Here is a 13,685-nt window from a genome sequence, read left to right as displayed (position 1 = left end):
CATTTGTCAAATGAGAAAATAAATTATATGCTCATTTGTCAAATGAGCAAACAACTTTTATTAGAATTTGCAGAGAATTCATGAAACAATTCAATGCTCATTTGGCAAATGACCAAAAAATTATTAGAACATACAGAGAATTCATGAAACATAAGAGAATTTGAAAGTGTTATCTTAGAATTATTCACAATTATTTTTTGTGTAAAATGTTCATTTTCCTTCATTCTTTTTGGAATAGATTGCAACTAGGTGTATAAAGTGCATGAGTATGTCCCTCATGAAATTGTGTCACTATGAATGTGTTATCATCACAATGCTTTAGGACAATATGTGCCTTGCACCCAACACGAGTAACGAGTCTTTTCCTTTTGATTAAAGGTTTTTCTTCATTGTTTTCCCCTTCCTTGTTATTTAAATCTTTTTCTACAGTAGTCTTTCTTTTCTCTTTGTATCCTTCCTTATTGCACAAGATATACTATGATTTCAATTCTTTGCTTTTTTTTTTGTCTTTTAGTTGTATACTTCCTTGTATTGAAACCAAAAGCAAATGCATAGCCTTTATAAAATTCAAGGCCCTCTTCAAGATTGTTAAACTTCATCCCTATAGCTGGTTTCAACTCATTGGGGCATATTGAATGCCATTCTTTTGTTCCTCCAGGAGTGATCAAAGGTGCTACTTTAGGAGAAACTATTATTGTAGGAGTAGTTGGCACATTTGTGATGACACTTGATTGACTCTCAACTTGTTCGTTGTTGCTCATCATTTATGTCAATACCACAAAATAGAACACACTTAAGCACACACACACTTAAACACACACACACACTGTCAATAATTAGAACTGAAATCATATTCTTAAACAAACTTACACACACACAAACACAGATACACACTTACACACACACACACACACACCCACACATACACACAAACACAATAATTTCAGAATCTAAAATTAGAACTGAAATCAGTTTTTGAAATCAGATTTCAAGCAGAAAGAGGAGGGGGAATATGTTTGCTCATTTTGATTATATTTGCTCATTTTAATTATTTTTGCTCCTATATTTGGAAAAGAAAAATGCATTGTTGTGCATATTCTGTAAAACTGAGTACTTATAGATCCTTGAATTAATTGTGAATGTAATTAATATTTGCTCATTTTAAATTTGATTGAAAATAAGAACATATAACAACATTCAACTAACAACATAATAAGAGCATTCAATTGAAAATATCAGAACATTTCTTAATTTTTGATCATAATTTTATCCTGACATCATTACAATCTCTATCAAATTAATCAAACCTAAATAATTGATTCAATTCAATCAAATAATTGATTCAATTGAACATTTAATTCGATTAATGCAATTCAAAAATTAACATGTAATTCAATTCGAAAATTAACATACAATTCCAAAATTTTCAGAGATGTAAAATCAAAATATTTTGAACATTAACATGCAATTAAAAATTAAAAGTACGAACAAACCTCAATGATTGATGAAATTGCGACCGTTGAAATTTGCAGAAAGAGTTGTTGAAATTTGCAAAAAGAAATCATTCAAATTTGCAGAAAGAAATTGTTAAAATTTGCCGAAAGAAGAGCATACTCGGTGAATCTCCATTGATGAGTAAATCGCTATTGATGAGCTTTGATTTGAAGACAGAATAGAGGAGAGAGATATAGTAGAGGTTGAAGGTTAGTTAGTTAGGCAGGATATAATCTCAGCGGTTGAATTTTATCAAATCTAGCGGCTGTAATTTGTCCTCACATAAGGGATGGGTTCTCACATAGAGGGTGGTTCTCACCGGATCCCGACCCTATATATATATATATATATATATATATATATATATATATATATATATATATATATATATATATATATATATATATATATATATATATATATATACACTAGTTTTGTGCCCCGTGCGATACCCGGGTTGTTTATTGAATTTTAAGATAAGTTTTTAATCTATATGTCAAATCTTAAAATATATCGTTGATACAAAATTATAAGAATTGATGTGCTTTTGTGACGATTTGTTATCTAGTACGCATGTAATGACTAATAATAATGTTGGTGGAAATGTTCGATTTAATACATTAAAAAAAATACAAAATTAGCAAAAAAATAAAATAAATGTTCAATGCTCGTTGGGTTGACCCGAACCCAAAACTTTGGGCAAGGGTTGAACATTTCTTGACTCGTAACCTGAAATGTCTCAATCCGAGATGATTCATGACTCGACCCTAATTGACAGGTTTACACAGTGATAAAATTCTATTAGATTATGAAGTATATTATTTTAACCGATTAGTATATATATTATAAATGGATGTTTTACGATTTGAACTCTTCCTTTGCTCCAAAAAATATTATGATATAAAAATTAAATTTATATGATAATTTTTGAGAATTATAATCTAATAATTTTTTTTTGAATAAAATTATAATTCAATTTGTACTCTGAAATATTGGTATTTTATCGAAAATAAAACTTGAAACTAACAATTTTATCCTAAAATTCTATCCAAATAGAATTCTAAACCAACTTTTTTTTTATCTTGTGAAGCCTATTTAAATCTATCCAATTTGGCGTGACACTTGGCGAAAAATTAGAATGTCAAGTGTCACTGCCTCGTGACCTGGCTAAAAGTTTAGCTTTATATATTAGTTGTATGATATATATTAGGTAATAATATATGTAGCCCAGAGCTTCTCCAATGGTTTAATTGTAAGGACTTGCTTGCAATATAAATAAAATTCCTAGCTACCTGCTTACTATTGGAGAACAAAAAATTGAGCAACATGCTAGCAATTGTAGCTCAAACAAGCTACATGCTTGATTGAAAAAGAGACGAATAAACTCCACTCATATTGTAACATGTGTATAATTATTTATTTATTTTGTAAAATTTATTTTTTACAAACTAAAAGATGTTGTAACTTACCATTGGAACACTTTATTGCTAAAAAATGTATTAACTTAAAAATTAATGTGGAAAAGCAAGCTACAAAGTATTGTAGCTTGCCATTGGAGATGCTCTTATGGCTATATATAAGCATTTTTTATACTTTCTAAATCACACGCAGATCGGTGTAATTAATGTTATTATTTCCTCAATATTGGCTATATTTATCATTTTCCATTTTTTTATAAATAAAATCATGTTATAAAATAGTTTTATTTATTTATTTATTTTTTTTTATTTTTTTACACTACCCGAGTACATAGCACATGCTCGTTTTTTTCTCTCCAAGTCCTTCTTTTGTGCATATGCTCTCAAATAATATGTCAAAATTATGCTTGTCATATTGCTGAGAAGAAAACAAAAGGGAAAACAAGAGCAAAGCCATAAGCTTGCAAATTATTACAAATCCGTGGATATGAAAGAGAGCAAAAAATCTGAATAGTTTTGTCAGTTTACCTCAAGATATTTGCACGTTTAATGGATAGTAACTCAAATATTGTAAGGTTCTGGTTTAATTGGTCAATATCTCATTTGATTTCTTCAAAGATATTAGTATCATAACTTCTAGCTTCGTTTCCAGGTGGCTTAGCTTGTTTAAAAATACATACAACTTTTCTTCTTATATCAATATTCATGGCTTGTACATCTTCTCCAACTCTCACACTAAATCGCAACGCGAATAAACTCCATTTCCCATGGCTACCAGAGAGGAATAAACCATTGCAAACCATAATAAACCTTAACTTACCATCCTTCCCTCCTCGAAGCAATGCCATTTTTGTTAGATCTTCGTCGAGTGCACCTCCTTCTCTGTCGTCGGATGTGCTGACCAATGATGAGGATATAGAAAGAATAAAGAGGCTTCAGAATGGGTCGGACATTCGAGGGGTAGCATTGGAGGGTGAAAAGGGTCGATCAGTTGACCTTACGCCGCCTGCTGTGGAGGCTATCGCGGAGAGTTTTGGAGAGTGGTTGATATCAAAGTTAAGAGATGGTGAGGAGGAGAATGAAGTTGTGGATGTTGTTAAGGTGTCACTAGGAAGAGATCCTCGAGTTACGGGTGCGGTGTTGAGTGTGGCTGTGTTTGCTGGTCTTGCTAGAGCTAGTTGTCTGAGTTTTGACATGGGTCTTGCTACTACACCAGCTTGTTTTATGAGCACTGTTTTGCCTGATTTTTCTTATCATGGCTCTATCATGGTAAATACAATTATGTATGTCTTTTATTCGGAATTTATTGTCACGTTAATTAACATCATATATTTCGTAACTAATTTAATTAATATTAGTATACTAAAAGTTATAAGTTGTGATATCTAGAATTTATTGCTACGTTAATTGACATTATATATATCTAATTTATACTCGTATAAATTATATGCAAATTTATGTATCGACGTTGATTTTAAAATTGATAAAAATATACAGATTGCTTTTTGTAATATAGCCTTAAAAAGCTACTTGGGTTTTGATTTCTAAAACATATGTTTAATAAAAATCTTTAAAATATAACAAGCTAGCTACAATATTCTTTTGAAGTGCATTTTCCTTTTGTTGTTGTTCATTTTTTCAACTAAAAATTAAATTGTAGCTAGTTTCATCATAGAAAAGCTATATTTTGAAAGGAGTGACCAAATCTTGTATGAAACACTTTCAAACTTAACTTGTGAGTATGATAATATATGTCTATATTTTGGGGTGATATCTTCTATTTTTTAACTACTTATCATATTTAACATTTAATCATAGTTGAATAAATAAACAACAAAATAAGTAGTACTTGATTGGTTTAGAGTTAAAAAAAGTATCTCTAATTTCCACTAATGACACTTTGGACGTGTGTATTATCTTATCCTCCCCTCTCCCCTTATAGGGGCATTATCCGCTAACCTAGGATAGATTGACCTACTCTTTAGTACCATTTATAATCTAGATTGTTGAAATTAAATGACTCGTGCATAAATTTCAGTTAACACGATCTATATGGTATTTATGTTGCAGATGACAGCATCACATTTACCATACACTAGAAACGGTTTAAAATTTTTCACAAAAAGAGGAGGGCTTACTTCTCTAGAGGTGGAAGAGCTATGTGACAGAGCTGCCCGCAAGTATGCTAATAGGCAAGCCAAGGTTTCCTTGACTTTAAACAATCCTCCAATTAAAGTAAATCTCATGAGTGCTTATGCTAGCCATCTCCGAGACATTATCAAGGAGAGAATCAACCATCCTACTCATTACGACACACCTCTCCAAGGCTTTCAGGTACTAACTTTTAACCTTTTCATTTTTCTTTAGCTAGCTCTCCAACTTCCAAACATTTAATAGGCTAGAGTTAAAAACATCGTCAAGTTCACTTGGGAGATTTTCCCTTATTATCTCGGGTGGGCCCTTTTCCTTACCTAAAACTTACCTATAAGCTAGTTTTAAAATGAGTTAAATAATAAATATGATACATAACCTTGCTATTTCAAGTGTTTGTGGATATGACAATTTATTTGTTGTTTGTGGTATGACAATTTATATGGTTCGCACATTTGCATGCTACTGTCGATTGTAGATAATGCAAGTTCTACACATGCTACACTAGCTTAGGAACACGGACCACACAATTTGTATGATATATTGAGCCAATTATTTGGTCCTCTAGCTAATTACAGGAAAAAAAATATAATAAAATAAAAAAAATTGTGACTCAAATTCTTATATGTAGCGGCCAGACCGTGTGATAAAGTTACTTCGTTAGTGTTATAGGGGTTTTATAGTTAATCTTACAGGATTTATTTTGTTATTGTTGTAGGGATTACCTAATTAGTATTATAGAAGCTAACTCGAATAGTGGTATAGGATTACTTTATTTTTTAACAAACAGTCACGTGGTGTGGCCAGCTGCATACAAAACACGCTAAATTTATAATAGACATTTATATAGTATTCTGAATCAAGAAAAAAAACAAAAGTCTACTTCCATGTCTATACGCGTCTTTATCTTAATTTGAGTCAAGTTTTTCATTATATGAAATAAAAAGACTAAGGACTTGTTCTTTTCACATGATATAAGGACTAGAATCCCATAAAATTATTCGATTTTATTTTCATTACTCCATAGTTGAATAGAAGTACAATAAATCAATTTTGAATGAGTATATATACATAATACATTACAACGTACTTGTATTTCATAAAAGAAAATTGTGAATTAAGAGGATAAATATTCCAAATCAATAACCATAATTAATCATATGGAAAATTTGTTAAAAACCATCTTATAAAAATCAAATTTTGTTGAATATCATCTTATAAATTTTTTCTTTGTCAAAACAAACCTCTTTTAACAATTTTTTTGTCAAGGCACACCTGTTTTAAAATTTTTTTTGTTAAGTCCCACCATTTCTTCGGGTTCCGACTAATTACTTACATTTCTGACGTTGACTAAACATGCGCACCTCACGTGACCCACTTAACTCTACTTTTCTTTTATCCCCCCTTTCCCTCCATTCATTCCCCTTTTCGTCAATCCTCTTCATCATACTTTGGTTTTTATAGCCTTTTATATAATTGCATGGAAATGTAAGTAACGAAGGGGGAATGAATGAAAGGAAAAGGGGGGAAAAATAATAGAAAAGTGGGGTTAAGTAGGTCACATGAGGTGCACATGTTAATTAACGCCGGAAATGTCAATCGATAGTCGAAATCCGAAAAGTGGTGGGATTCAACAAAAAAAATTTTAAAACAGGTGTACTTTGACAAAAAAAAATTTATAAGATGGTTTTCAACAAAATTTGATTTTTATAAGATAGTTTTCAACAAATTTTCCTAATCATATTTACATGAAAAAACTTGAATATATTGCAGATCATTGTAAATGCTGGAAATGGTTCAGGAGGATTTTTCACATATGATGTGCTAGACAAACTTGGAGCAGACACTTTTGGATCACTACATCTCAACCCTGATGGAATGTTCCCTAACCACATTCCTAACCCTGAGGACAAAACAGCCATGGCCTTCACAAGAGCAGCAGTCCTAGAAAACTCGGCTGACATTGGAATTGTCTTTGACACTGATGTTGATCGTAGTGGTTTAGTTGACAACAAAGGGAACCCCATCAACGGTGACAAGTTGATAGCACTAATGTCTGCTATTGTGCTTAAAGAGCATCCTGAAACAACCATTGTGACTGATGCTCGGACTAGCATTGGGCTGTCCAGGTTCATCACTAATCGTGGAGGAAAGCATTGTTTATATAGAGTTGGGTATAGGAATGTTATTGATAAGGGTGTTCAGTTGAATAAAGACGGCATTGAGACTCATCTAATGATGGAGACTTCCGGGCATGGTGCTCTTAAGGAGAACTACTTTCTCGACGATGGTAATTAACTGATTGATGTATTGCTTAATAACTTGAGCATTATTTGTTAGTCATTGTTTTGCATGATAACTAACATTGTTATTGTATGTTAGGTGCTTATATGGTTGTAAAGATCATTATTGAGATGATTCGTATGAGGCTTTCGGGATCAAGTGAAGGAATAGGAAGCCTCATCAAAGACCTTGAAGATCCTGTAGATTTTGTGGAGCTAAGAATGGATGTTGTTGCAGAGCCAAGATATGCTAAGACAAAGGCAGTTGAAGTCATTGAAACTTTTCGAAAATATGTGGAGGTATGAAGTAACAAATTAAAAAATCATGCTTAACTTGTTAAGTTGTTAGTGATGGTTTTAATCAATACTAATTGTTGTTTGATATATGAATATGCAATCAGGATGATAAAATAGAGGGTTGGGTGCTTGATTCGTGTGGAGATTGTTGGGTCGGCGAAGGTTGCCTTGTAGACTTGAACGAAAATCCAACAGCTATTGATGCTCATATGTACAGGTATTACTTTCAAATCTTATCGTTGCATATCTAGCATGTACTCATATAAGACTAAATTTGGAATTTGTGACAAGAGTATGATGGGAAATTGGATATTTCATATTGCAATTGAATGTTGTTTATTGAATATTATTGACATTGCATCTTATAAGGCTATAATCTAAACTATGAAATGAATGCAGTGGTTAAGATAAATTTTACATTTACAATTACAATTAAAACTATTAACAAACTTGTAAGATTATAAGAATAACTTTTTTTTTTTTAAACAAGATTACAAGAATAACTTGAGTTTTTGCTGGAGTAGACATTACAAGAATCTTATATTGTTCCACTATTTAACTATTTTTATTCTTTTATTAGAAAAAAATATCAAAATAGTCGGGGTGCAATCAATTGGGGTTGTTTTTAACTTAGAATTATTTTGTTAAAAGGGTCACATTATCTCTACATTTTCATCTCTTTTAGGGGGTGTTTGGTTCAAGCAAATTAGGTATAAGGTATGGGTTTGGAATGACCAAAACCCATACCTTGTGTTTGTTTCTTGAAATTTCATTTTTCAAACCCATACCTCAAACCCCCAAGGTATGGGTTTTAGAAATCCAAGGGGGGAGGTGGGTATGGCTCATACCCATACCTTTAGGTTTAAAATTAAAGAAAAACTATCATTCCTAGATAAAAGCCAAACACATGAAATCAAGTATCAAGTTCCAATCCCATACCACCTAGGTTTCATTCCTCATTCCAAACCCGTACCATTGTTTGAACCAAACGCCCCCTTAGTTACTGTGAAGTGTGTATGATTCTCAATTTGTATAAAGTCTTTTCCCTTAGGAGTAGGGGCTTTCTTTCATACTTCTTCATTTCTCTTTGGATCTCAACATACGATTTCCATTTTTTTTTTCCATCTTCCCGATCATAGTAGTAATTTGAAAACATGAAAAAGTAAGATTTAGTGGAAAGTTCCACTTTTGACTATTTGAGTATAAAAATGAAAATTATATAGATACATATACATTGGTATTACCAAGAGTGCCTAATTTGGCAGTTGCGAATCAAGCTAAGATTGGTATTGTCTACCAAAATTGGTTTTGTGGTAAGGATTCTACCTTCTAACTTTGAGGTTGGGGGTTCAATCCCCACTAGTGGCACTTTAAGAGTAGGGATCCTTTACTCTTTCCCCCTCACTTTTAAAGTATCTGACCTGCAAATACTGGACCAAAAAAACCGTGAGGGTTGAGGTTACAACCTTTTTGTTGTGAACTTTTGTAAAACAAATGACAAAATAAACATTGCAGGGTGAAGGTATTGGATAAGGAGGAAAATGAACAAGGTTGGGTGCACTTGAGGCAGAGTGTTCATAATCCAAACATTGCAGTGAACATGCAATCGTCTATTCCTGGAGGTTGCCGATCCATGACTAATATCTTTATGGATAAGTATGAAACCTTACTTGACCAACATTTTCACTTCTCCTTGCCTCATTATAAGCTATTTACTAATTGCGTTTATTTTTTTCTTTCAGGTTTCTTGTTGATAGCGGATTAGATAAAAATGTTGATTTATCTCAAATTGAGTCTTATATAAGGAGATAAAACCTTATGCAAAAGAAACATTAGTTAGAAGCCTAAGCTATGGCTGGTGTATATAGCATTCACCCTATGTCATGTATTTGTACATATAAACCTAATTAAGATGTAGTATTGACACAAGGAATAACGTAAATGTTACCATTAAAAAAGTTTGAATTAACATGATTTATAAATAGTGTTTGGACAAATATATTCTTTAAAATGTTTATTTACTTATTCACACTTATTAATGTTAATTGCCTCTTTTTTCAAACTCTTAAGAAGTGTACTTATGTTATAATTTTATTTTTTACAGAGTTTTTTTTTTTTTTTTTTTTTTTTTTTTTTTTTTTTTTTGTGAATAGGTGTACTTATATTATTCCTCTAAAAATATTTGTTTATATAATTTTTCTCATTAATCCTACCACAACAAAAGTTATAATATAAATTTTAAGGCTAAATCAAGAGTTTTCCTGACATGGCTAGTTATATATGGTGCGCATCGCAACGTTAGCTACCCTAATGTATAATCCCGTATATAGATTCACTACAAAATTAAGTCTATATAGCATCAACTAAAATTTGTTGCTATTCGCCAAAAATTCGTTGCCAACTCTATTTAGCAACAGGTTGGAAACGAAAATTTGTTGTTGCTAAAAGGCTTGTTGCCATGGGATTTTGGCTACCAGTTGCAATGTTGCATCCATTTAAATATAGTTTCTACGATGGTTGCTGTTTTTGGTGCATTCGTTGCCAACTTGGCAGCAGATTACCATTGGTTGTTGCTAAAATTAGCAACAAATTATTAATGTTAGTTCCTAAAATAGCAACAAATTATTAATGTTAGTTCCTAAAAATAACAACAAAGTATTAAAGTTGGTTCATAAAAATAGCAACAAATTATAAATATTGGTTGCTATCAACTTAGCTCAACTTTGCACGTAAGGTTCTTTGAATCCCCAGTCTCAAGAATCTCAGTTGGTAGGGGTCGAACTTGTGACCTTAAAGTCACATGGTGAATCTCTTACCAACTATACCAAGTACTATTTGTTTATTTCTATGCATATAATTTATAATAAGTGAACGAAATATTAGAGACGAAATTGAAAAATTTGGTCTCTAAATTAGGGACGAAATAAAAAATCCGTCTCTAAATTAGAGACGAAACTGAAATCAGTCTCTATTTGATGTCATTATAGCAACAAATAATAAGAAGAGTGTCTTCAAATAATTTTATACATAATAGCTGCAAAAAGTGGCCTACATATAAATTAACAACTAAATGTAACACTTGTTTCCAATGACAACAAATAAAAAAATACGTTATCATCTAGCAACAATAGTTTAGACGACTTGTTTCTAATGGAAACGATTCAAAAATTCATTGCTTTTGTTTAGTTCTAAATCAATACAAATAAAATATTTGTTGCCATAGTTTGTTACTATATGACAACAAGAGAAAAATATGATGCCATCTAGTAACAACTAGTAAGACAATTTGTTTTAAACAACAACAAATCAAAAACATGTAGCCATTGATTATTAAAAAACTAAAGCAAAAAATCTCGCTTTTAATTAGGTAATGAAAAAAATTATATTCGTTGCTATTTAGCAATGTTCTAAAAATCTGTTGCCAAACTTAGTTGTTAAAAAGCTTTTATTTTTTTAGTGATTTATAAGGGGTTAAAAATACAATTTCTAAGGAACCGTTCTTTGTAAAAACCCTAATCTCAGTTTTTAAAACACTTGTGATCTTTCTCCCTCCTTCTCTTTCTCTCTGTTAAAGACTACTCAGAGAAATAATGGGTGATGAGTATGTGAAAAAGTGTTCGTTAAAGAAGAAGGTATTATTACGGGTGGTGCACAGTGCGAAGAAAAACAAATCAGTCTTAATATGTGTTTCCTCCTATAGTGAATTCCAGATATTGGATGTAGATAGTGGTGAGTTGTCAAAAACTTCATTTACTCTCTTAGGGGATGCTGGAATCGGCACAATTTTCTCGACAGGTTCAGTGATTTACACCCTCGACAAGCCCCGAATTGGAAGTCTAAACCCAGATTACTCGTATTACTTTTCCCATTATAAAGGAGTAAATGATATAGTTGAATTTTACGAGGGCATGTCTTATTTCGATTTATCTAACCCTCAGATGGGTTGGAAAAAAGGTCCTCTTTTCGTAGAGCATAAGAATTTCCCAAATTGCGGCGCTCTTTGTGGCAAGCTGTATGTCTTTAGAAGTGCAAAATGGGCTTGCTTCGGCGAGGTTTTTGATCCCATGAATAACACATGGGATCCCTTACCAAAGCCAATTCCTTTTTCTAGGAGAAATTTTAAAGTTTCTTCTCTGCTTGTGTCTGATCCTTTGCACGATTGTATCCTTGTACATGTGGACCTCTTCCTCCCATTTGCTTCTTCAATCTACGCCTACTACCCTGCTGATGCTACCTGGGAATGCCTCGTTCAGAATTTTAACGGAGTGTGGATCGGTCCTATTGTTTTTGTTGATGGAATTATCTACTTTTACATTAGAAAATCAAAGGAATTGATTCAGGCTTATGATTTAGACACCAAACAATGGTTGAATGTTGTGTTGTCCACTGAGTTTGAGGACTATTCAAAGTATGTTTTCGATGCCTTGCACCACCTCGGTGATGATCTGCTCTGCTTCACTACTTATACTTATAATCTTCAAAATAGGGAAATACATGTTGATCTACTAGATTAACAAAAATTGTCAATCATAAGGGTATTTTAGGTTTTTCCTTCATTTAGTATTGGACAATTTGGTAAAAGCATAAGCATGATTAGACAAAATTGCCAATTCACCATTGCCAACTCACAATCACCATCACCATTTTCCAGTTAAACGGTAAACCCAACCACCACCATAAACACTAAGCTTCATGCCCTAACGCAACGACCATAACCACCACCACCACCACTGTGACGCCCTTGTTGTCGGCAACCACCAGAAAGATGGCGTCGGTGGTGGCCACAGTATGAAGTCCTTTCTTTAATTTTTTAAAAATAGCGATTTTCGAATTTTTTTGGCAGAAATTAAAGCTCCAAGGGTAACATTAATGGAGGAGGATAACACCCCTTCCCTTTAGGGTTAACCATTCCCTTAATTTCACCTTTTTAACATAGGGGTTTCGTTTAATTTGGTGGCGAAGCTGCATTGATGTTGTCGGTAGAAGATTATTGTTTCGGTGAAAGGTGGAGACGATGCAGATGGCCTGGTGTCGGTGGAAGGAGGAGGTGATGCAGATGGTGTCGGCACGGTGGAATTGGTGGTGTCGGTGGAAGGAAGTGGGAGGTGTCGGTGGAAGGAAGGTTGAAGCTTCAATGGAATAAATTGTCTATTTTGATGACTAAGCAGTGACTAAGCATGACTAAGTAGTGAATAAGCATAGATTGATAAAATTTGTTGATCTAATAGATCAATTGGGCTTCCCGCCTTCAAAATCTTGATCCTTCAAAAGAAAAAGACCACACTGTTGTTATTTCGGTCCAAATCAAAGTCCATCGGCCAACACAATCAAACGAGGTGCTTTTCACTCCAGTATCTACACAAGTCCTCTGCTTTTGAATCCTGCTGTCAAATTTATGGTCATATTGCTATTTAGGTAAACAAATTTTACTATTTTTATTCAATTTATAGTTACTCTTCTCATGTAAAATTTATTGATTTATATTGGGATGTGATATCAAAGTGTTTTTTGCTCTCACCTTGCATATGTTACAATTTATGGTTGTATTTAGCAGCGATCACTGAAATAAAGCTGATAACTATGAGATCATTGACAAGGTACCACTTTTAAATTGCTGGGCAGCTGCAATTGACTTATGTATTTTATGTTATGCTGGCTGTTAAGTGTTTAAAGGCTAAAGAGTGAGATGATTATCATCGTTTTAATACAGATATCGATTTGCATATTGGAAAGTATATAATTTTCTATATATTTTAGTATAGGCACCAAGCAAGACTCCAAGAGTACTTCTAGTGCATAGACAGACCTATCTCAACAAATTAAATTACTTTAAGTGACACACTGACACCCCTTCATTCTGTAAGAAATTATAGGAGAAATTTAGTATATAAAAGAGATTGTTTAAATTCTTCAAGGGATCAGACGTGATAAAAATGTAGTATATCAATTGGGCAATGGGCAATGGGCATGGTGCTATTGAATGAGGCTTTCATCTACAATCGGTTGTACATTATACATTTGAGTGCTTATCTATTTTTATGTT

General features: G+C 32.7%; 1 protein-coding gene across 1 annotated transcript; it reads left to right on the top strand.

Moving 5' to 3' along the window:
- Window positions 1-3,506: 3,506 nt before the first annotated feature.
- On the top strand, window positions 3,507-9,706 carry LOC145563797 (uncharacterized). Its single transcript, XM_081624220.1, has 7 exons — window positions 3,507-4,181; window positions 4,983-5,246; window positions 6,837-7,353; window positions 7,446-7,645; window positions 7,747-7,859; window positions 9,158-9,298; window positions 9,385-9,706. Exons 1-7 carry the CDS (start codon window positions 3,618-3,620, stop codon window positions 9,452-9,454), a joined length of 1,869 nt encoding a protein of 622 aa, XP_081480346.1. The 5' UTR covers window positions 3,507-3,617; the 3' UTR covers window positions 9,455-9,706.
- Window positions 9,707-13,685: the final 3,979 nt, after the last annotated feature.

This window comes from Chenopodium album, chromosome 10 (assembly GCF_948465745.1).
Source record: "Chenopodium album chromosome 10, dcCheAlbu1.1, whole genome shotgun sequence".
Lineage (NCBI taxonomy): Eukaryota > Viridiplantae > Streptophyta > Magnoliopsida > Caryophyllales > Amaranthaceae > Chenopodium > Chenopodium album.
Note: the sequence above shows the minus strand (reverse complement) of the source record. Positions and strands in the feature narration are given on the sequence as shown.

Excerpts from the sequence above, each read along its gene's own strand:
- LOC145563797 (XM_081624220.1), top strand. The coding sequence starts at position 3,618 with ATGGCTTGTACATCTTCTCCAACTCTCACACTAAATCGCAACGCGAAT. Across the intron at positions 7,860-9,157 it reads ATTGATGCTCATATGTACAG|GGTGAAGGTATTGGATAAGG; the intron begins GTATTACTTTCA and ends TAAACATTGCAG. Across the intron at positions 9,299-9,384 it reads ACTAATATCTTTATGGATAA|GTTTCTTGTTGATAGCGGAT; the intron begins GTATGAAACCTT and ends TTTTTCTTTCAG.